Raw genomic sequence first — 24,785 nt, forward strand, 5'->3', positions numbered from 1 at the left:
TTTTTTTAGAAATTGAGAACATTCAGAAAGATGAAGGCAAAGAAGACGAGAAGTTCATTGACGTTGTCATCAACAAGAACATGAAACTGGGGCAGAAAGTATTAATACCAGTCAAACAGTTTCCTAAAGTAAGTACAGCAGAAGTGCATCTTGGGATTGGAACTGGGGTTATGTTTTAGAAACTGCTACCTGAGCCAGTGGGGTATGCAGAGGCAGAGGCTTTGCAGTAGACTAATTCTGAAGGTATTGTCTCAATGCTAATGTCAGCTTTTAATAATGGGACCGTTACTCCTACACAAATTGGAGTTAATTGCATGGAGTCCCACCCCAATGTTTTTGATTAATGTCCCCTCCCACACAAATATGTGGGTTACAATGACCTTGTCAGAAGACACAGCCATTATAAAATGTCGCATGAGCATCCAAGTGTGTCTTGTCTGTACATTTTCGGACCATTATTGAGGCCAGTTAAGATGCCACCATTCATGCAAACTACATTTATTGAATGCGGCACCTGCCTTTTACCCTCCTCTGTTTGACATTGCTTATATCTCTGTCAAAATGATTTCATGGTACATGGAAAATTTTTATTCTATTGGCTCAGCTGTAAAAGCAAACAATGATGATGTGCAGATTTTAAATATGTGTTCTCTCTTGAAAACAAACACGCCTTGAATAGGAGCGGTGAACTGGTTCTGTGCATTGGTTCCCAGTCCATTGTACAGGCAGACTGTAGCCAGGGAGAGCACCTGTCAAGTATAGCAGTATTGTCTTTGATAACGCCACCATTTTCTGCAGATAGGGAAAAAAAAAAAAGTTTTTATTTTTAAACGCACAAAAAAGCTAGGTTAGGGGCAGCCATGGTTTGAGAAGGACATGTGACATAAAGGTTTGAGACAGACCCATTTAAGCCCCAATCTCCAGGCACTAACAGTCTTTGAACGTGGTCAAGGCGTAACTGTGGGAGGGTGACCGGGGAGCGAACACAAAACAGAGCTGTTCAGCAGGTGACATCAAGCACTTTTCACCCGCTGATTTGAAAAGGCTTTCAAGTCTGCGGTAAAAATCCAGGATGGATGCAACACTTTACTGTTGATGGTTCACTCCAACAAAGGCAATTCTACAGAAAGCACTACCTACAAATTTGAATTTATGGCCGTCTGCATAGTGGACAGACAATTTCAGTGGACAACCGCTGCTTCTCTGCTTGTACTTTATGATTTTTATTTGTTTGCTTATTTCTTTTGAAACAAACAATCAAAAAGTTGTTAGGTCAAAGCAACGGATGGGTTTGTTTATGGTAATTTTTTTCAGCTTCTGAAAAATAAGGATTTTTGTTAACTCACTGGAAGACAATTATGATCTAAAGGGTATCAGCATGTTCTATGAATATATAATTATTAATGCATAATATACAAATTCCCAAATAATATATTATAGTATTTCAAAATGTTACTGTACTGCTCCACGACAGTAGTCATGTAAACAAAGGAATTGCCACGTCCTGCATTTAGTTTTTGTATTTTATCGTTGTCCTTGATAGTAGCCTTGAAGTTTTGCTTTATAGGCCAGTCTTTTTTTAACAACATGCAGTTTCCAGCTTCTTCCCAGAATCAGCAACTTTGAGGCCGTACATTATAGTAATATAGTATAATTGTATTGATACTCATTGAACCATGTTTGTGAGGATAGCAATAACCTGGAACTTTAATTTGGTGTCACAGTTAAGATAAACATTAACTGTACCCAAACTGTAGTCATTAGGGTAATTGCAGCCAACTTTGCTCAGTGTGTTGCTAACCATGGGAATTACATGAGATCCATACGGGAATAGTTCATGTACTTCAGATTTGCCAACTGCAACCAACATCTGGCAAATTTCCGTGTTGTGGTTTAGTCAAACCCCTGCTAGTCCTGTGCATGTTTGCCTGACAACAACAGTTTGAATTTCTCACTGAGAGGATGAGTTTTGAAATGAATGGCGACAATTATTGCTGAAAAAAGTTTGGCACTCTTTTGAAGGGCATTTTTTTAAATTCTTTATTGAACAATTGAGAACATGTTTCTTTTTTTCAAGGACACCCTGGGAGAAATGCCAGAGAGAACGGTTGCAAGTGGGGATAGAGCGAGGGAACAAGAGTAGAACCCCTGGAGCAGTTTTTTTGGGTCAAGGGCCTTGCTCCTCAAGGGCCCAAGAGCAGAGTTCTCTCTTTTCATGTAGGGACCCAACTTCATCTCTCCAGATACATCCTGATATGCCCACCAGGTGCTCAACCAGCAAATCTACAGTTGCCAGTTGAACACCCTACCACTAGGCTACCCTGCTTTCCCCTTGTGATAACGTCTAGCGGTACAAGAATACATAAACAATATATGTAATAAAAATATTAGAACTAAAAACAGTAACATGCTGACATAACGTAATCAGAAAGCCACAGACTCCATAACATGATAGTGTAATTTTTTTTTGTATTATTCCCAAGACAGTTATTAAATTTATTGTGAACTATGTGGGTGAGGCACAGTGTGTGGGGTTTCATCTATCTGGTGCTTAAATAATATCACTACAATTAGCTTCTGCTGTCTTGAATGTTGGTAAACATATACTTTGCATCCTAAAGCATAATGACATCTCTGTCAGAAATAATTATGCAGGGCATCTACTAAACTTTTTAAATGAGATACACACTTAAAATGCACTGCTTCCCCTTCTGAATGGTTTTCAGTGCAGTTGTGCTTTTGGGTTCTGGGTAAAGTAGTGCACTAACATGGGATTTTCACATTAAAGCCCTTTAACTTTCTGTCCTAAAAAATATTGTGTGCTCCAAAATAAATCTGTAGTATTTTATTTTAGTGCCCTCAACAGGGCAGCAAGAAATGTAGAGGTGGTTGCAGTTGGAACTTAAAGAGAACATGCAGGGATAAACCACCATCAGTGTTGGTTGCAGTTGGGATCGAGGCTCAAAAATGCAAGACTAAGCTGTTGATGATATCTTGCCAAACCACAGCAAAGAATCCATGGTAGGGTGGTTGCAGTCGCCCTGTCAAATCGCTGGAGTATACCACAGATTAGACACCACAATCATTTATACTATATTGAGAATTAATGGAATTCAGTACAGGGACAGGACTGTGATTGGGCATGTGAATAGACATTCCACATTTAGACAATTGAAAATGTAATGGGTAAAAATTGGTTAAAAAGAGGGTGTTTCATGAAATTTTGGAAATGAGAGCAGTGTCTTGGTAACGGTTAGTGGGGTTTGACTTCCCCAGTGGGGCATCTTCAGCCCTGGCATTCAAAAATAGATGCTGTAGCTTTGATACAAACATGTAATGCAGCTTAGCAAAGTTCTCACCAAAACTGGCAAAAGGTGTTATTAAATGCTTTAAAAACACATTTTAGAGAGAATGTATTTTATTTTTAAATATAAAAATTAATATTTAAAATGACTCATATAAAGTGACCCCTGTTATATTCCACTGGAAATCATGTATCCTCTCCTACTTCAAACAGTCTGTGCTTCCTCTAATATGAAGAACGTTTATAGTAATTGCAGTTATTAGCATTTAACTGTTTAAACATTGCATGCTGCTGCTGCTGAAAAAAAAAAAACTGCACATAACCAAAGAGTATATTCAAGAGTGCATGGAATATGCTAACCTCTGCAGTTTTTCATCTTCACATTTTCTTACTGGATCAAGTGCAGTAATTCTGCACATTTGCTGATGTTGTCATTTTGTTCAAAAAATATGTCCAAGCTATAGCTTCAGCTGAAAATGTAACTGCATTTTATTGCAACTATAAAGGGGAGAAATAACAAGGGATATCATCAGACAGCATGTAAACTTCTCCCATCTTTGTTGCTAAACGGATTTACTGTCTATATTGACAGATCTGATAAGTGGAACTTGTAGCATACTGTTTACAGCTTCAACACATGGCTTACGGAAAACAAATTCAATTTATCTGATGTGACAGGGTTGGCTTTGGCTCTTGATACAACTTGTGTGGGTTATGACATTGGTTTAAGGGAACATGGCAGCAATTTGATGCAAATTTTCAAATGAACCATTTAAAAGTTATTTTTTAAATCAACAGCATTTCTTCCTTTGTTTCATGTTTCATTTGAAATTCCCAATAACGGTTGTGGCCTCATCACATCACCACACCACTGACTACCAAATTGGGAGGGGCCTGACAGTTGCACACCAAAAGCATGCAGTAAATTGCTTTTTTATAACTTTGTTATCCCACAGCTGAGATTTCATTCATTCATTCATTCATTCATTCATTCATTCATTCATTCATTCATTCATTCATTCATTCATTCATTCATTCATTCATTCATTCATTCATTCATTCATTCATTCATTCATTCATTCATTCATTCATTTATTTATTTATTTATTTATTTATTTATTTATTTATTTATTTATTTATTTATTTATTTATTTATTTATTTATTTATTTATTTATTTATTTATTTATTTATTTATTTATTTATTTATTTATTTATTTATTTATTTATTTATTTATTTGTGCCAGCAAACTGCAATGATGAACCAGGTGTAAGTAGACCTATTGCACTTTGCCACTTGGAACTCAAACAAAATGGCAATGATAGCACCATACTCCAGACCATGGGCTGCATTACTGCACCAACGGCTGGTTAGAAGCTCCCATATCCAGACTGTTTTTACTAACAGAAATAAGATTATAATAAAATACACTCTTTCACAGCTTTCAGTCAGACAGCAGGACAAAAACAAACACTAGAAGCAGCACAAATTATGAAGGAATATTTTAAACATGTCAGAATGGTTCCATACAAACATATGTTCTGCCTAAATAACCTAGTGTTGCTATTACTAGTGGAATCTGTAAGCCACTCGCCAATAGTCAAAAGTTATAATTTATTACCCTTTTCCCCATTGTGGCTACCATTAAGCACTGCCTACCCTGATTTAATTAAATTAAATTATTATATTGTGTTAGTTGTCAATGTTGCTGCACTTCACAGAACACTCACATAAACTCTGTTCTTTGAGGTGGCAACTGAGCTGAAAATTGACGGGGAGGAAAACTCAACCTGTTTCCAGTCATTTTCCTTGATTGATGATATAGCAGTTAATTCAGAAAATATGCAATGCCATCAGATATGGCAAGTTCTCAATTAGGCTATTAGGTAAGACATACAATTATTTTTATTTATCAAAATTATTTAAAATTGTGGATAACATATACTCTTCAGTCTCTGCAAAGATCAGAAATTTGCAAAGATCTGAAATTTGAATGATCTTGAAGCACAGGATTATTAGATAATCTTTACTGCAGGTTGTGCTGAAAGCTGATGCAGTAGTTAACAGATTGGTTTATCTTTTTGCTTTACATGTACTTAGTGATTAAAACTGATTTTTATAAATCAAATTGTTTTATTCTTTTAATCTCCCTAACTTGATGTGAAGAAATAAGCAGTGCGTTTACCTGATCGTGGATTATTCAGATTCAGTTCTCAACCTGTTTACATTAATTTTCCTTGATTTAAAACAGGCTGAGACTAATGCTCAGTTTAAAGGGAATTTGTCCACCCCAGCTATTTTCAGATCACCAGCCAACACTGAGGGGGGGGGGGGGCAGTATGCATTTAATCATCATTTGTTACTTACAGGTCTAACAGAAAACAGGCCAACTCCACATTGCTTTTCATCTCCTTGGGGAACTTCAGCTGAGGCCACTGAGGAAAAGCAATTCTAAGGCTGACACTAGTTCTTGAATGAGCCCCCTCGGTTTGTCTTTTTGCTTTGCTGTATCTAGGCTTCTTTACACCCGCCATTGCAGCAACTAAGCAGTAACAAATACTTTGCTGGAATCTGAACCCAAACCACAGGCTCTGTAGCCACGCTCACCCCTCCTCCCACAGAGAAGAGCACCACACCCAGAAATGTCCCAAACACATTTTAGAATGCCTTTAAGTACCTAATACAGTAAATACCCCTAACACGTAATAGTTTTCAATTTTTGTGATTGCTTAACTTGCCAAACCATTTGAGTTTATTATGCTTAAACATTCATTGGCAGTTACGGCTACCAATAGCAGTAGAAGGAATGAACTTCCCTTAAAGTATCATTGTTTTTGGTTAATGGCCTATTTAAGATTCCTGCCTGAATAGGGAGAAGGCTATACATTGTCAGAAGCTTGTCTGGCAGCTTTGGGTGATACAAAAGCTAACAAATAGACAAAACTCTTGTCATTGACACTGTCAATCAGGAGGCTATTCAGTAATATTGAATTCATAATCACTCTGTTTGCAGTGCGAGTCATGCTATTGATCTTCTGCAAGGTCACGATGCATTCACGAATGTGAAAACGACAATAGCATGTTCAGTGCATTTAGCTTTGCTGCCAGTGCATATTGGGTGATCCTTTGTCACTCATCAGTTTTTGGTTCCTGTTGAAAAGGGGACTTTGTGGTTCATTGAGAGGAATCTTTGTCATTGAACAAGCTGGTGTTTCTGAGCCAGATGTTATATTGGTGCTCTATCATTAGAAATTTTAGGGAATAGGCCCAAGAAGAAAAGTTGTCTAAACTGTGACATTACAACCTGAGGGAAGCACATATGCTGTTGGCTAATGAGGTGTTAACACCCACACTAGGGTTTCTTTTTAATCTCCGGAAGCTTCACTGCAGAGCAGTAGCAATTGACTATCCGCTGTGTCTAAATATAACACCTGCTGTATCAGAAATTTCAAAGGGATCTGTGATTTTAAACACAACATGAAAACAATTTGAAAAGAAACAGCAGCCATGTGAATCTGAGACAGTCTTTCCACTTGATGATTTTGGTAGAGTTGGCCACCACTTGGAGTACTAGTCAATCGTCATTAAAACTTTCTTTTACTCCACTCTAGCTTTTTGACTAGCCTTGTTCGGTTCTATTCTTACCTGACAACTGATACTGATAAGTAGGCCTATTAGGTGATGTAAATTACACCAAGACCTGGAATTAATAATCAATTGTTCTTAATTTTGTGTCTCAACAAAACATTCCTTTCAACAAGAGTTACTTTTTTTCAGAACAAACACCAACCAGTTTTCTACAGAAAATAGTGATATAAATTTAATTTGGTACATTTATTTTTTAGTCAAATTTAAGGATGCATATTGACTGAGTCTAGACCTTGTTTACTGTATATGCAGTATGAATCTCTTTTTACTAAGGTGACAAATGAACTGTCTAGAGTGCATTCATTTTTGCCCATATTGATCTAATAAATATTGGGATTGAGATTTACTTTGTCATTAACATTGTCATTAACTTGAAAAAGAACCAGTATTTGGGATCATTTCTGACAAGTAATGAAGAAAGTACATTTGGATTAAAGAGGACTTAGTCAAGTTTTTGTCTCCACTATGTGAGGAGTTTATATGACACAGTCAGATATACTGCCCTCATTCTACTTTATTGTATCCATATACCTTTAGATGCGTTCCATAAAAAATAACCTCTTAGTTAAATCTAGGAGAGGTATAGCACTTTTAAAAAATGTGCCTTTTTCTCTGAAACATTGGGTATTCATTATGTTAGATGAGTGTCGTTAGGGACTCCTGGGGGATCATAGCCAGTTCTAGGGTGTTTGAAGGCCGCTTGTATCATTTCATTTAAGAACGTGCTTTATCTTTCAGGGACTTTAGTATTTCATCTTCAACTAATGTGTTCTGCTCTGGCTGTCCTGCCATCTTCAGCAGAAACCCTGCATGGCATCCTTTTCTGAACTCACAATTAATTCTTAGTTGTCCTCAATAAAGATAGGCTACATCCTGTAGCATATGAGCACAGTCATATAACAATGAAAATACATTAAAATCCTTCCCCCCCAAGTAATTAATTATTAAATCTAGTGCTCTGTGTTCTGGTCCAAAATTTTGAGAGGTTGGTAAAAGCAGTTTGTTTAATTCAGTATATTACACATTTCTGCATGTTTTTTTTAGCTGTTTAACAGGCTGTTCATTATTCTTAATTGTTTTGATAGGCTTTGGTTATCATTGTGGAATCAATGCATAGCCATCAATGCATAGCACCCACGGCAGCTAATTTGCACCAGAACACTGACCACATGTCACGTGGAGAGGGAGAGAACAAATTTTAAGCCAATTAAATCAGGGGATGATTACTTGGCAGGTTGAGAATTTACCCTGGACACCGGGGAATCCCAAAATCTATGCAATGAGTATAAGGACCACAGCGTGTCAGGACCTCAGTTTAATGTCTCATCTGAAACGGCATCTCCTACAACGCAGCATCCCCATCACTACACTGGGGCTGACTGGAAGGAAAATAGCCCCTATTGGCCCACCTACACCACTTCCAACAGCAACATTGTTTTCCCAGGAAGGTCCCTATCCAAATATTAACCAAGCCCACACTAGCTTAGCTTCAGCCATTCAACAGGAGCAGGGTGCATGTTGGTATAGTTACTGGCATTTTACAACACCTTTTGCCAGAAGATGAATTAAAATAAAGTCAAAGACAATATCCATTTTACATATTAAGCAGTTTTTATGCTACCAGGACTTAGAGCAGATTTTATCAGCTTGCAAATTGACAGCCGCATACAAGCAATCAGTTTATATCTCCTTTTATATCTTTATTACGCAAAACAATGCAAACATGTTTTAAATGTAAATGTAAAAGGGCAATAACACTGAAGCTTTAAGCAAAGATGAAAAAGTAAAACAATGGGAAAACTACAATTTAAAAACCTCAGATGAATGAAAGAAACACTGCATTTATATAGCACTTTTCTAAACACTCAGTTTTAAGTGCTATACAATGAAGGGGAAACTCTCCTCAACCACCACCAATTTGTAGCACCCACCTGGGTGATGCATGGCAGCCATTTTGTGCCAGAACGCTTGCCACACATCAGCTAAGGGGGAGTTGGAGTGAATAAACAACAATGGAGCTGTAAAACCTCCCATGTAAACGAGTGTATTGTCCAGTCAGAAAATTATGCCTACACAGAAAATCCGACATCCATCCAAAATCAACTTTTCTTAGAAAAGTGCAAACTCTGATTGAGGACCAACCTCTTCTTTGATGTTGAGCCCCCTCTGGGTTGATGGCCAAGAAGCAACTGTAAACAAAAGGCCAAGACAAAAGCTTTCAGTTTCATAGACATTTTTAGCATTGGTTCTCCGAGGTACATGCAACTATTCCTCTTTCCTTCAAACACTGAGTACAGCAAATAAAATTACTGAAAGACAAGTGAGACTGATGCCACATTTATTTTGTCACACAGCACAGTCTGATAAACATGGCTCATCAAAAGCATTGCTGTTGTAAAATGCTCAATTTAACTGACGAGCTGGCTAATAATTTCAATATAAAATGACATTAAATCATTAAACCAAATAGTTTTACTTTAGCGCAAAGTTAACTCATAGGTAACCTTATTTCAAAAGACAAGGATAAATTACTTTGACCCAAATTCGCTCATCCAGTCATTGACTTAATGATTTTAGGTAGCTATACTTATGTGAAGTTAATGTTAATGTCCTTAATCTGAGCACACTCCAGCTACAAAGCCATACAAATGAAAGCACAACCATCTCAGTTCCAAGATTTAAAAATATAGGATAAATACAGATATATACTAGTCATAAAGGGGAAGCCACTGCTAGTAAACTGATCCTTGAAATAAAACTTCAAACTGCTTAATAGTAACAGTGTCTGTCTGGTAGTCAACTCCAAGTTTGCTGTCAGTGTCATTAAACTAGGTTTCAACCACAGCCACCATAACCCGATAATTCTGCACGGCCCAGTTTCACTGTATTTTGCTGTAACATTGTCAAGCCTGCATTGATTTCACAGTAGTATTCTGAATACATTGTGGAAAATTACTGTTAGATATTGTAAAATCTAGGTGAACATTGATTTCACAGTAAAATGCTGATTACAATATTGTACTGTGAAATATTATTGTTAAATTTGGTAAAAGTCAGTTCGTTTTAACAGTGTAGTCATACAGCATTCATCAGTCACACTCTTTGCCACTATCAATTTGGGAGAATGCAGAAAATATATCTCACCTGACACATGACATCAGCCAACTGCTTTTTTTTCCACACTGCTGTCCACAAGTTGAGCTTGCACAGACATGAGTCAGAGGACGACCTTTCATGTATAGTCTGAGCACCTGATTAACAAGAGGAGGTCACTGGTAAGTGACGAGAACCTGTCATTCTAGCCAATAGAACCCCTCTCTTCCTAGGTGATGCTACAGCCAATTATATATTGCAGCAGAAGGGCTGCTGGCTATAGTCAAAAGTAGGCTAGCTCTTGATACCAGACCATATCCCCACCCCCCTCCTGAAGAAATTTCTATTTAAACAGTAATAAAAAATAACAAAAAGAATCATATGCTAATTTGACTAATAACTCTCTCTTTAATTGAATTGTACATTTTCTCTTATGTGCAGTATCTCGATTTTTCAATTTCCATTGCCTTGCATTTGCATTCCCTTTTTTTCTTTTGATTACCTAATCTACAGGATGTTTTGGTTAAAATGTGTTACTCATAAGGTGTTCCTTTTGATACTGACTCATCGGTACCATTGCAATAAACATTACAGTGAATTGTTTTTATGGGTTTCACAGACAGTGACTGCACTCGATGTGAAAAAAAATAGGCCATTTGCGGTCGCAATTATCTGAATTCACCCCTCGGTGTGTAGTATATTTTATTTTTCTCCCTTGCTTATCATTCTCCAAACCAAAATGGATTTTCCTCTGGGCTGCACATACTATGAGACAAGCCAAATGAGTCTCCCCTGGCTGAATTTTCCAACTATGTTATAGGTATTTTGAATGCTCACCCTACCACACTAAAAGCCCTAAAATCTAAAAGCTCTTGTTAAAGATAGCTTCTAGCAAGGATTTCCTTATGGAAACCGACCCTTAATGTTCAACTCTCTCCCTGGCACTGACAGAATAACTGCTTGTTATGGTGAGGAGCTTAGAACTTGGATCTGGAAACTGGTAATAAGCAGGCTGAGAAGAAAACAAAAGGCAAAGGACATGGGTGAGGTTTGAAACAATAAAGCCCACTCTGTTTGTGTGCTTTCTAATTAATGAACATGAATGCGCTGCCAGACAGGAGAATAATTCATGGTTAAGAAGAGGGAGACCCAGTGGAACAGTGTTTCTTTCCCATTGGCAGCTCAATTTTGCTTTGTTTTCAGGTTAGCCACACATGCACACACACACACACACACACATACTTACACACACGTAGATAGATAGATTTTATACCATTTTATTTTTTAGTGTTTGTTCAAATGTTATTTTCTCTAGCTATTTGTTGTAATTGGCTAAAAAATTATTTTGAAAGAAAAATAATTCATTTGTATAAAATATATGACCTCCATTGTATTATATATATATATATATATACATATATATATATATATATTTATTTTATTTTTTTTATTTTTTTCAGTTTAACTTTGTTGGAAAACTCCTTGGTCCACGTGGAAACTCTTTAAAGAGGCTACAGGAAGACACCCTCACAAAGATGTCAATTCTTGGGAAAGGTTCCATGAGAGACAAAGATAAGGTAAGATAATTATTATTTATTTAGAATTAAATTTTTCCTTTATTAACATGAGAAGTGTATATTGCCAATGCACATAGAAACGTTTTACAGATATTTTAAGTGACAAAAGCTGGCAATGGCAGGACTGCTTCACCTACATCAGGGGTGCACAACAAGGTCCGATCTGTTTCAGTTTCTGTTTCTGTTTTTAATTATTTGATTAGCTTAATCATTTACTTCATCAGACATTCATATATATATATATATATATATATATATATATATGAACTACATCGGACGACTGGTACAACTTACTCTGGACTGGCACAGGAGTAAAACCAGCGCTGACATTTGATTGGCTGTTTAGAAAACTAAGCCAGGGTTTTGGAACACAAGCCAGCGTGCACACTGCCCTCCAGGACAGTGCTTTCCAACACGGTACCGTACTTCATTTCAGATAAAATGTGCTCACCACTTGGCAGGTAGGTGAGTGGATTGCTGAGGATTTACATTGTTAGAAAGCTTACAATATTTGATTAAAAATGTTTTCACAATAAATAGGCAACTCTTAGATTAGATTGCTTGTTTGACTTTGTAGCCATATATTTAGGTATGGCTAACTCAATCACTTCAGTGACTAATTTTATTTAGACAGTCTAACTTTTTTTGTAAAATTTACAAGGCCACTGATTTTTTTTTTCTTCTTCTTATTTTTGAGCATACAGTTTGTAATGATATCTACTTAATTGTTAAAAAGCTGCCAAAACTTTTGCAACTGTTGATGCATCATGTCTCTTGTGACCTGAATTTGTACAGTAACTGTTGTCCATGGTCTGGTGCCAATGCTTTCTGAAGCAACTTTGTGTTGTACTGGTTTTCATGTTCTTGCAGTTCAATGGTATACCCTGACTCAAAATGATAAGGTGAATGAATTCCCTCATTGAAAACTAAAAAGTCAAGTGTATTATCTTGCTTGCCTCAGTATTCCTGTGAGCAGGAGACATGGGGTTGTACATTTGAATTCCCCCGGCAGTCTATATCCTAAGATGTAGGCTTTGCCTTTTTTGAATTACTCAGTGAGTGTGGCTGCCCCAGGGAAGAGAAATGCATCAGATATTTTCTGGATCGCATGTGGGTATCTAGAAAAATTGTGTTTAAGACATGGCAGATTGATTTCCTTGTAGCAGCTATTCTTTAGCCTATGAAATCTAACTTTACAGTATTCCTGAGAATTAATACAAGTGACAAACAATGTAGGAGATTACTCAGTGTAGATCACCTTAAGGATATTTCTCTGAAAAGGTGCCCATTCATTGTGTTAGATAAGTATCATTAGGGACTCTTGGGAACTTAAAGGAAATGTAAAATTTGCAAAAATGGGAAAATCCAATGTGATGAAAACAGACCATGCTATTGCAAAATAATTGTGTGATATGGTTGAGAAAATATGTGTGGCAAACCTATAAGCTTACCCCCTTAAAGCCTTAGGCCGAGATCTGATTGCTTGGCATGTGATCAAATTGAGAGCCCTCACGGTGGGGTTGACAGCGTAAAGGGTAACTTTGGACTGGAGCCTTGCTTTATGTGTGTATTTTTGTGTAAGCGTGTTTGTCACTCACTGTCCCTCAGTCTGTGGCAGGTCACCAGCGCAGTAAGCCTAAGGAAAAATGTATTTGTTTTTCAGTTGTCACCAGGGAGAATCTTTTCTCTCTCCTGTTGGTTCTTCACTGGTGATTTGTTGCTTCATTGAACAAAGGTATCATACACTGTATCCCTTTTGATGGTCACAATCTATAGCCTGTGATGTACCTGAACAACTTAACTAAAATTGAGAAATTGTTACTCAATTCTGTCTGCAAGACCAGGAGAATATCTACAGTGTGCAGAAGAGGGAATAATGGTGACTTTGTCACTTCTTTTGTTGTTTGTCTTTCAAGGTTATAGTCTTAAAATAAATATTTTATGGCTACTGCACTGCTGATTAACTTTACATTTCAGGGGGTTTCCAAATTAAAGCATTGTTGTATAATGCAGTATAATATTTATAGCGAAACATGACAGCATATTTTATTCCATGATTATAATTTCAGCGTTTTATTGCCAGGGTGTTTGTTTATTTATTTATTTATTTATTTATTTTGCAAATAGCTTTGCTGATTTTTTGTGCATGGCTGTGGGGCTGCCACTGTACTTACCCTTTAAATTCCACCTGCACCACAGTGGTGACAATATTAGCCTGGTGACTCCTGAGCCTATTTACCAGAGAGTGATTTATTAATACAGAAAACAGTTTTTTTCCCCCCTATTTCATTTCATCTCACTTGTCTTGAGAGCAATAAAGATTTATATATAACCCTCTTGGAAGACCAACAAGTGGGTTTACTACATAAAAGTGTGGTCTGTGTTTCCTCATGCATGTCTGGTCATACCAGTATGTCCAGGCAGCCTATGGGATTCCAACATGACAGCACTTTGAGGATAGTGGACAGTGAAACTCTGTAGTCACGGGTGTGGCAACATAGAAAATGAAGGCTATTTGTATTGTAGCTCTGCTCTATCAAACCAAGAAAAGGGAATGACTAAACCCCAGAGGGGCTCTTAAAATTGGAACATGGGGTCAGTTGCAGGTTACCATCATAGCACTGAAGAAACAGTATTGCAGTATTGCATCTGGAAGTTCACTCAACCCAGGTTTATTGCACAGCACCCATGACAGATGTAAATGAGGCACAACACTGTTTCCTGTTTTAGCCACTGGACCCGGGGGTTGAGGGTTCGAGTCCCAGCAGAAACATTGCCCTTGCACTTTTCAGCAGCCCTCCTAAATTCATAACATCCATCTGTATAAATGGCCATTGACATATAAGCTACCCAATGCAAATGACCCATGTAATGTAAAATACACTGTAAGTGTACCTAATAGCTTGGGACCATAAGTCATCTGAGAGAAACAGTGAACCTGAGAATTATTTTTTTCAGTTGTATTTTCACAATAAAAAGACCTCAGGGTTTCCCATCTTCATATCTTGCCTTCATTTCTTTTATTAAAGCATAATTTACAGTAATTTATACATGACCCCCATTTCAGAGAACCATTACGTTTTGGACAAATGGCTTCTAAGGTGTTATCTTCTCAACCAAAAGCCTCAAAAATCATTGGATGACACTTCATCCTTCAGCAAGACAATGATCCCAAGCATACATTTACTATTTATTTACTGCTAAATAAGCATCAGAGTTTTTCAAAGCCATATACTGGGAAATTCATGAGTGGCAAAGTCAGTAACCCGATCTGAATCCAATTGAACATCTGTTTCATATTCTGGAGAGAAAACGTATAGCAACCATCCCCTGACACAAGCAGGAGCTGCTGATGGCTGCAGTACAGGCCTGGCAGAGCACCACCAGAGAAAATACTCAGCACTTGGTCATGTCTATGGGTTGCAGACTTCAAGCAGTCATTGTGTCCAGAGGGTATGTGACAGAGTATTAAATATGACTGCTTTGAAAATGAATATGATTACATACTATTAATATGGGCGGCAGTGTAGTATAACGGGTAAGGAGCTGGCCTTGTTACCTGAAGGTTGCAGGTTGGGACACTGCCATTGTACCCTTGAGCAAGGTACTTAACCTGCATTGCTTCAGTATATATCCAGCTGTATAAATGGATGCAATGTAAATGCTATGCAAAAGTTGTGTAAGTCGCTCTGGATAAGCATGTCTGCTAAATGCCTGTAATGTAATGTAATATATCCCAAACATAATGGTGCTCTGAAATGGCAAGTTATCTATGTGGAAAAAAATGTATCTAATTTCTACAAGGTGAAACGACAGTAGATAAAAAAAATAGCCTCAAGTAAAAGCTGGGATTGTGCACTTAACTTCATGTGAATTATTTTTATTAAAAAACTAACTTTGAGGAGTGCAGGGCCAAAACAAGTAAAAATATGTCTTTGTCTCAAAACTTATGTAGCTCTATATATGTCTTTATTGTGGTATATCACAATAAAATGTAATTTTGCTGTATCTTTGCTGTATCGTTCTTTACTGTATGCTTAGTATTCCTCATCTCTTTCACATTTTTTCCCAATACACACTACTTTATAGACGGCTTTCATTTTCAAGAGAGAAATCACTTTGATAAACAGATTTGCTCTGAGGAATAAAAAAAGGTAGATCCTGCCAATAGATAGGCAGGCCAGACACCTCTAATCTCTCTCCATTGGCTCTGCAGATGCCACATGAAGCCTTTGGACTATTGATGTCTTTTATCGCTGATGCACAATGGGCCTGATTTGCAGCGCTCTCATAAGGACATGATCAAGCTGCCATCTGGCACTACAGGACCCACAAGCAGTGGGGTTTACTCACGGACTACAAATTTGCATTACTCTCGTAAAGAGCCATTTTTAGAGGCCTGTTAAATGAAGTTTAATAACAGTCATAGGGACTGTCACTGGACTGGTGAATATTTTTGTGGCCAAACACCAACAAGATGCTTTGGATATTTCAATGCCCAGGCAAAAAACTATAAAATAAATAAATAATCAATAGATATGAAGCTTTGGTGTTTGCATGACACTTCGCTTAAATCCAGTCAGGGAGGCATTTCTCCATTTTCTTGTGCAAAACCATGGTATCATGTTCATGTACCTTTGCAAAAGTTGGCAATGTTTTTGTTGTTGTTTTCTGTAATTTGGTATACTTTTTTAAGTCAAATTAATAAAAAAAATAATTAAGGTACTACTACTACTACTACTACCACCACCACTACTACTACTACTTACTAATAATAATATTTCAATTCAGTGCCTTAACACATCAGTATCCTGCATTCATATCCTGTCCTGGTTTTAGCAGAAAAGTGGCCAGAATAGCTCCAGGTTACCTGCAGGAACAGGTGACTCAAGGGAACCTGTTATGCTGACACTTTGACACAATGACATGCTCTGGTTTGGGGATATTAAGCAGACAACTGAAAGAACACCGTTATTCTTTTATTTCTGTTTGCTGAAGTGCTTGCCATTTCACCTGTTTTAGAATCCATTTCATGGTATATAATGTTGTCCCTGTATACTATATAGCATACATATGCATTCATTTTAGCTTTCATATGACCACAATGGTGAGTTAAAGATGATGATATTAGAAACTATTTTAAGACCTTTGTGTAACAGATCAAGTTTGCCTTTGTGTGTTTTCCATTGAGGCATGACATATTTAACATATATATGTATTTGTCCTTTCGATTTCTTTACTTCAAGCTCGTAGTGAGCTTTAATGGGAAAGATTGTTACACTGGAATTAGGCTATCTTGTTTCAATTCTTCTTATATAAATAACAATAACAATTACCATGAATCAAATACCTATCTGTGGCTTCCCTTGTGACATATCCAGTTCACAAAAGGCATTCTTAGTGGAGTGCTGAAGCTTATGGAATGGATCTAATCGAAACCTTACTAATAGCCAGGAGTCCCAGGGGGAAAAGCATGCTTGACTGCTGTGTTACTCTGGGAGGGAGGGTTTCAGTCAGCAGTACAATGTCTATACCCCCCACACTGCTGAACAGTGACTCGTTTGATCCATTGGACATGCAATCGTCTTGCGTCATGACTACCAGTTATGCAGTCTTCCATTGGCTGCACAGTACAACTGCTGGATGTTGGTGGAGCAAAAAGAAATATTGAATGATACAGTTGGGAGGACGTGGATGCATGTGTGTGTATGTGTTTGAGATGGACTGCAATTATGTCTGGCCATATCCAAATTGAAGAGAAGGAAAATGGGAAGTCAAAAAGAAAATTAAAGAAACAGGAAAAATAACCTATACACATATTTTTGTATTTATACACACATGTCTATGAAATTTGAATACGACCACCATCCTGTGTTTCAGGAGGAGGAACTACGGAAGAGTGGAGAGTCCAAATACCAGCATCTGAATGAGGACCTGCACGTTCTCATCGAAGTGTTCGCCCCACCGGCTGAGGCGTATGCGAGAATGGGTCACGCACTTGAGGAAATCAAAAAGTTCCTCATCCCTGTATGTATACAACATGCCAATATTTTCAGATTACTGGCAATATTGTCAAGAAAACTAGTCAACTCTGTTGACAACTCTGCCCTGTTGTAGTTAGTGGTATGAATTCAGGACCGTAAGTTATGTAAAATAATACATAAATGTGTTTCTCAAAGCAAACAAAAAAATATTGAGGTTCAAAGAAATAGGAATGATTGACATTGTTCTGTTAGGTTCATCTAGTATTGGATTGTACTGTAAAATGTGTTCTTCAGTCAATATTACATAACAATCCAACTGATGGATTTTAAGAACTAAGGTACGGCAGCACAACTTAATTTTCAAGGTGATATTGATCAATCTGACTCAGTGTATGGAGTCGGAAGGCTGGGTTCCAGATGTGTGCAGAAACACCGTCAGGAAGTTTATTTCTGTTGGACCCACAGTAATACCAGGAGTCAATTTAGTTTTCATCTTGTTACAGTGTATGCATTACTGGATTGTGTTCTACAGTTACCTGTAATCATCCTTTTTGTTCATTTTCATAACAGAAGATATGCTCGTGCAATAGACAATTAAAGCAATCATGTCTGCATTTCTATGTTGTGCCTGAAATAGACCGCTGCCCACTCATACAGTTGCCTTGTGTGTTACCCTTCTGACCATATATGTTTCAGTGAATATTAAACAGCAAAATGACACCATTGCTTGAATAACCCTTTTAGTAGCCTTTATCTTAAATGCATGTTGCGCTCACAAAGGAAAAAGTAAGCAAATGTGATGATGAACCTGGGAGGAATCTGAAATGTCCATTGCTTCAGGAGAGCCAGTCATAGCACTGTAAGTGCATTAGTTAGATTTTCCCTAGCTGTGCGCCTGAGATAAAGGAGGTAATTTAATATGCCGTAATTGAAAGGGGAGGTGTGCCTCGTCCGCAGGATTACAACGATGAGATCAGACAGGCGCAGCTGCAGGAACTGACATATCTGAATGGGGGCTCGGAGGAGGCCAAGGTGCCAGTGGTGAGGGGGAAGCCGGCAGTGCGAGGAAGAGGAACGCCCACTCCCGGGCCGCCTAGGTAACGCAAGCTTGTGGAGCCACCTACTTTCTTTCTTTCTTTTTCTTTCTTTCTTTTTGTGTGGGTAGAGCATGCACTAAATATCAAACCACCAGCCACACCTGGATTGAATATAAAGGGGGACAGGACTATAATAATAATAATCATCTGGTTTGGTTTAAGGAACAAATTAAACATATTGGGCATAAAACAATTGCAAACCCTTAGCAGACCAAAATGACACTGCAGTGCATTTACTTGTTTTGAAACTCCTTCCTCTTTGATTAACTTCCATTTCACACAAGTGCTCAGTTTTGTTATTGCAGGATTACAGAGGAAAGACTTGACTTAGTAATGGTGTCATCTGGAAAAATTTACTTTATGATCAGGAATTAAAACCATGATTGCAAATGGATATGGAGAGTTTTTCTGGTGCTAAATCTCAAGGCTATTCATTTCATGAGGCAAATCGTGGTAGAGGGAATTAATGCATTAAAATGTGCAAGATGAGAGAAGTCTAATTTATCCTGAATTAGGAAGGATAGAGCACAACATCTTTTTGATGTCTGACTAGGGTTATGAGGAATAGCAAGCTGACGTTCCAAGAAAACTTTCAATATTTTCATAAAACCCCATCATTTTATGAAACAAGACAACACAACAAGGCATGGTAGTGTTTTGGTATTTTTTGACTCTATGGTTGTCTGTCGGTTGTTTGATTCCATGTTCTGAAATAGTTCCACAAGAAAAATGAATACTTTGACCAAGGCAAGACACTTTATGTGAACAGAAGCACATTTCTTACTGTTTAATTACAGTCCCATCCATCGATTTTGAAAATCTTTTGTTTGCTTGTCTCTAGTTTGGTTTGATATTTTATGTGGGAAAATTTGACATTGAAAATGTAATTTAATATATATTTTAATAATAAAAAATACACCTTTGACACAATAGTGCTTATTAGACTTATATGTCTAAATGTGTTGGCAGCTGTAAGCCTAGCTCTTTGCTTTGTCTTCTGAGTTTGAATATCACTTCTGATGATCACAATCCTTGTTGCACAAAACATGTCACTTCTTGTTTTATATATATATATATATATATACATACACACACATATATATATATATAGATAAATACCTTGACACCTAATACCATAGGATCAGGAGATTCACTAGGTCATATGGATTGCCATTTCGATGGTTTTAAGATGGAATGCAATTAGAAGATTTTTGAACTAACTATACTTAACAAATACCATGACTAATTTGTGTATGATTGAAAACAATCAGCATACCATGGGTTTGTTTAAGCCTTTTAATGTACTCCAAGTGTCCACCTTTACAAAAGCAGCTATGCAAATAGGTCTTTATGCTATTGTGGCACTTTTTTTTACTGGATTTAAAAAGCTGCAGCACATCCTTACGTTGAGCAGACGGTAAGAAAACAAATGAGCCAATTAAAGCAGGGATTGATTAGGTGGCCAGACTAAGGGAGCAGATTTGTTTTTATCTGCATTTGTTTATTAGGGTAGGGTTCCAACCTTCCAACTTTCACAAGCATAAGCATGAGAAATAATGTGTCCTTCCAGTTTCCCATTCAGTCCTCAGGCTTACTACTTACAACCGGATAGGGCATATGCTTGCACTTCCTGTTTCATGTAATGTCAAATATTCCCAGGAAACAAATCTAAATATTATTGCATCATGTTTATCGTGTCACATCCTGGCTCAAGGGCCATGACAAAAGGGAGACGCACACTGACGCATTTAAAAAGCAAAGGTGCATTTATTCTAAATAACCTAATTATACAAAAACAGGACAAACATTGGGTGTGAAAGTCAGCATTATCAGTAGTGTAGGTGAGTGGATGTCTGAAAGGTATGGTGAAACAATGTTGTATGGTGTAAAACCAAAAAAACAGCCAACACCAAAACAAAAGCCAAAATGTAGAGAGAGCGCTCCCTCTCAAACTGGAGACAGGCATCTTAACCTCTCGGGGAGCCCTGGACACAGGTGCTCCCAATTGCACCAACGACCCTCTGCTCCGCCCTTCAGGCACCTGTGAACAATACCACAACGAGCAGCATGGGCAGCAGAGTAGGGGGTCGTCACAATCATCATCGTGGAGCAGGTTTTATATAAAAACTGTTTAAAGAGTGATTTGTATTATATGAGTATCTAAGCCAGGGGTGCACAACTCCGGTCCTGGGGGGCCGGTGTGCATGCTGGTTTTTGTTCCAACCAATTACCTTAGTTTTAGTTTTTTGACAGCTCTGTAAACTAGGCTGGTTAACTCCTGGACTTGAGCACAGTAAACTCTTTAGGATACGCTTGCAGTGTGCAGCTGTAGCTGGTGTTTATGCAATTTTCAGATCAAGATATGATTGAGCTAATTGAATAATTAAGAAGAGAAGTTGGCACAAAATCCTGAATCGGATCGGCTCTTGTTGCGCACCCCTGGTCTAAGCATACCCTAATAGACCATGCACATACGTTAGATGCCCATGAAGAGTTTGAAAACTTAAAAATTGCAAATGTAACAATTTCTTATGAGTTATATCATCATCACCTCTGCTGAATGGGTTTAGCAGTCATTTGCATTATGTTACACTGGAATTCCATGGCCCTTGTCACAGGAGTTTTCCTTTTTAACTTAAAAAAAGCCTTGTGTGTCACAGATTCTAAATATTGTACTCAAAGTAAAGTATTCAGCCCCCCCCCCCCCCCCCCCCCCCCCCCCCATCTAAAAAAAAAGTCCCAGGTTTTTTAGGACCATCTAATGGGAAATAATCTCAGGTGCCATTATCTGGGAAGGGACTTGTTGTACAAGGTTATAAGTACAGCTACCAGTATACATTATATACATGTAAAGCCGGAAGATGCTGTCACGGAAATGTAGCTGAAGTTGCAGATATATTGAGGCAAGCCATGTTTATGCACACACTTTCCACATTGAAATTAAGGGGGGGGGGGGGCATTCAATACTCCTGCTTTGCTGTTCGCTCACAAACTTTTACTGACAGATTAAAATGTTAACTTCATTACTTACGGAAAACATTGCACTGCCTGTCAGCGTAAAATCTCCATGCACAGCGTTCATCGTGTGCACATTGACAGCTACCTGGCCAAAAACTCGAAATCTGGAATATCTAGAGTGTGGAAAAGGTTGAAGCCGATGGTTCTGTGTCCTCTCTTCTTCAGCCTGTCACTTGTGTGTGTGTTGTTAGGAGTCGGGGAGGAGTGCCCCCTCCGCAGGCAGTGGTTCCGCGGGGTGCTGCCCCCAGGGGAGCCCCGCAGAGTCGAGTTCCCGCCTCCAGGGGGAGAGGCGTGCCAGCACAGAGGGCCCGTGGGGCGCCCCCCTCGACTGGATATCGTCCTCCGCCACCCATAGTGCAGGACACATACGGAGAATACGTGAGTACCCTTAAACTATATACTTACACTGCTGAGTAGCGTATAGTGACCCAGAGCCAATGTCTGACAATGTTGGCCGTTCTTTGCTCTTGTATTCTGCCTGAATGAGACAAGCACTAATGATTTGCACGTCGAGCTCAGCCTGCTGTCATTGTTCTAGAAAACAGGGCTGTGACATCACGTTTCTTCCATTTTACAACAGGGAAAAAGCACTTTGCAAAGCCACGCTCTCCTATCATTTGTCCAGACGCTTGTCTAGTCCCTGTCACTGCTCTGTCAGGCTAAGCATGTTATTTAGCTCAACTGTTTGACTTGACCGCTGTAGCATTAAAGACGTTAGCCGCATCTGTCGAGTGACATTAGATAGCACGGTGGAAAAATCTGATTTCCCCTGCGAAGCTGCCATATATGCAGGGGAGAGCACTCTGACCTAAGCCATTCATTTATTTATTTATTTTTTTTCTGATAAAAGGTCAGCGCTGGAATCGGAATCTAAAATAACTCTCGCGCTGAATCCCTCTGCCTGATGTTGTCAGATACGTGAGCTGTACCCGGTCACAGCTGTTGTCTTCCCCCCCCAGTTATGTATTCGATTAAAGCCAGAACATGCAATGCCATCTTTCACAGGTGTTCATTTTTGTTATTTATAAGCCCAGTTAGTCATATACCAGGACATCTTTTCCAAAAATATTGAAAAAAAGGAAGGCTGTGATCATCCAACTTTCATAGAAATTTTATGGAGGCTTTGAACCATGCATATACAGCATGTAAGAAACAATGACAGGCAGTCCATATACTAAATCACAATTTGTTCATTAACTGTAAAGAGTTTTGAATAATAATAAAAAAAATTTGGACTGAATATATAAGCATTACTTTTGCTCTTTAACCAAAATATGGTGTAGCCAGCTACATAGCCATATTTGTTTCATTCATGTATCTGGCTGGCTACTTAGCTACACAGCTTCTTTCAGCCAGCTGAATGGCTAGCTAGCTTGCTAATATCAGCTCAGTTCAGTTAAAATGAAAAATAAAATGAAATATAGCTAGCTACCCAGCACTGGCATATAGCCTAGCATCAATGAAATCATTAACATTAGCTGGACGGCTAATTAGAGTAGCTGCCTACTTAAGTAGTTACATAGCTTTTCTTCAAATGTTTAATTGCAACAACACACTGGCTAACAACAACACTGTGCTATTAACGTATAATTGAATCTAAATACACTGCACAATAGCTAGTTAGCCCAGTTACATTAACTAAAAGTTAACTACAACTAGCCAGCCAGCTGCTAACAGTTTCCAGTTGTGTGAGCTACTGTAAGATAAGCAATGTGTTCATTGTAATATGGTCTCATTTTGATATCAATACCTTTAATGGCGTGCCTAGGTTTTGACAGTTTTAATTAATGACTTAAAGACAGAGCATTGTATGCGTGAGTTACTTGGCACTTTTGTATGTTTTTGTTGGGATAAAATGTTATTTAACAGAAAAGGTAAGGGCTTGGACAGCTAGTTGTCTGGCACATTTGTTTAGATGATGCCTGGTAGAATTGAAAATAGAGTTTGTAATGTAATTTTCATGGCACCTGAATAGCATTTCTTTAAGCACATCACATTTCCAATTTTATACAATTTATTGATACAGCTTTGATCCATACAACAGCATGAAGAATTGTATCACAATCCTAAATTAAAGTACTATGGGCAGGAATCCATATATCAAAACACAAGTAATATATCAAGTTAGGAACTTAATATATATTATTATATAACTTATTTATTCACCTCTCTTCACCTATTTTATAAGGTGAAAAGTATCTTAGTCTTACTAGTTTTACTAATAATAAAGAATTAAGTTGACTTTCACATTATCATTAAATGACTATCATACATTAAGTGGAATGCACTGCAAACTATAAAAATCCTCTTTTGAATGGAAAATGGAAAGCTTTACATAATTGCTCTAATGTTAAAAATGAAAATACCAACACCACTGATGCAGCTTTCAAGCTACTGAATGCCCCACATAACTTTGCAGCATATTGTCATACAGTACATGCAGTTTCATCAAATGGAGACCATGTGGCTTTTGTTGACTGTAATGCTTACACATGAGCATACTGGCTCTTAGTTAAAGAGTTTGGTGAAATGTAAAAGCTTGTAAAAATTAGTCATTTTTTAGAAGCACACGTCTGACTAATATGTTCTTGTGGAAAAACATGTGAAATGAAATAATTTTTAGTATACATGTGAAGTGGTCCAATGATCTGTAAAAGTGTAGCCAGTTGTGTAATTAGTGCATATGACAGATTGAGGTTGCAGGTTGTTATTGGGTGGTGCTGATTAAATATATAAATAAACTCTGGCTATTTTAGTAGCAAGTTAACACAGATAGTTTCCCTTGGTAGAGATTAGATATAAACTTACTGTAAGTAGACATGTTAATGCAGCTGGTCAGCTAAGTGACCTTTAAGGTTTGAGTAAAGCTTGCACTATTTCTTGTAACTAAGGATAGACCTACTTCTTAAGACCTGTATGACCTACATATCACATAATACTGGGTTTAAAGAATAAGAAATTACTTTCCTGCCCATAGGGATTATGCAGGTATAATATCAATCATATTTTTCCTTTGGCCACTGCAAGTTATCAAACAAGCTAGTGGTCATATACAAAATGGGTAC

General features: G+C 37.8%; 1 protein-coding gene across 2 annotated transcripts in view; it reads left to right on the forward strand.

Moving 5' to 3' along the window:
* Window positions 1-24,785, forward strand: part of khdrbs3 (KH domain containing, RNA binding, signal transduction associated 3) — a 103,638-nt gene that overhangs the window by 50,074 nt on the left and 28,779 nt on the right. For both annotated transcript variants that reach the window (XM_035428432.1, XM_035428433.1), the window contains exons 3-7: window positions 10-128; window positions 11,505-11,621; window positions 17,502-17,648; window positions 18,563-18,702; window positions 21,912-22,098. In XM_035428432.1, the coding sequence (XP_035284323.1) occupies window positions 10-128; window positions 11,505-11,621; window positions 17,502-17,648; window positions 18,563-18,702; window positions 21,912-22,098 (710 nt within the window). The remainder of the gene's footprint in view (window positions 1-9; window positions 129-11,504; window positions 11,622-17,501; window positions 17,649-18,562; window positions 18,703-21,911; window positions 22,099-24,785) is intronic.

This window comes from Anguilla anguilla, chromosome 8 (genome assembly GCF_013347855.1).
Source record: "Anguilla anguilla isolate fAngAng1 chromosome 8, fAngAng1.pri, whole genome shotgun sequence".
Lineage (NCBI taxonomy): Eukaryota > Metazoa > Chordata > Actinopteri > Anguilliformes > Anguillidae > Anguilla > Anguilla anguilla.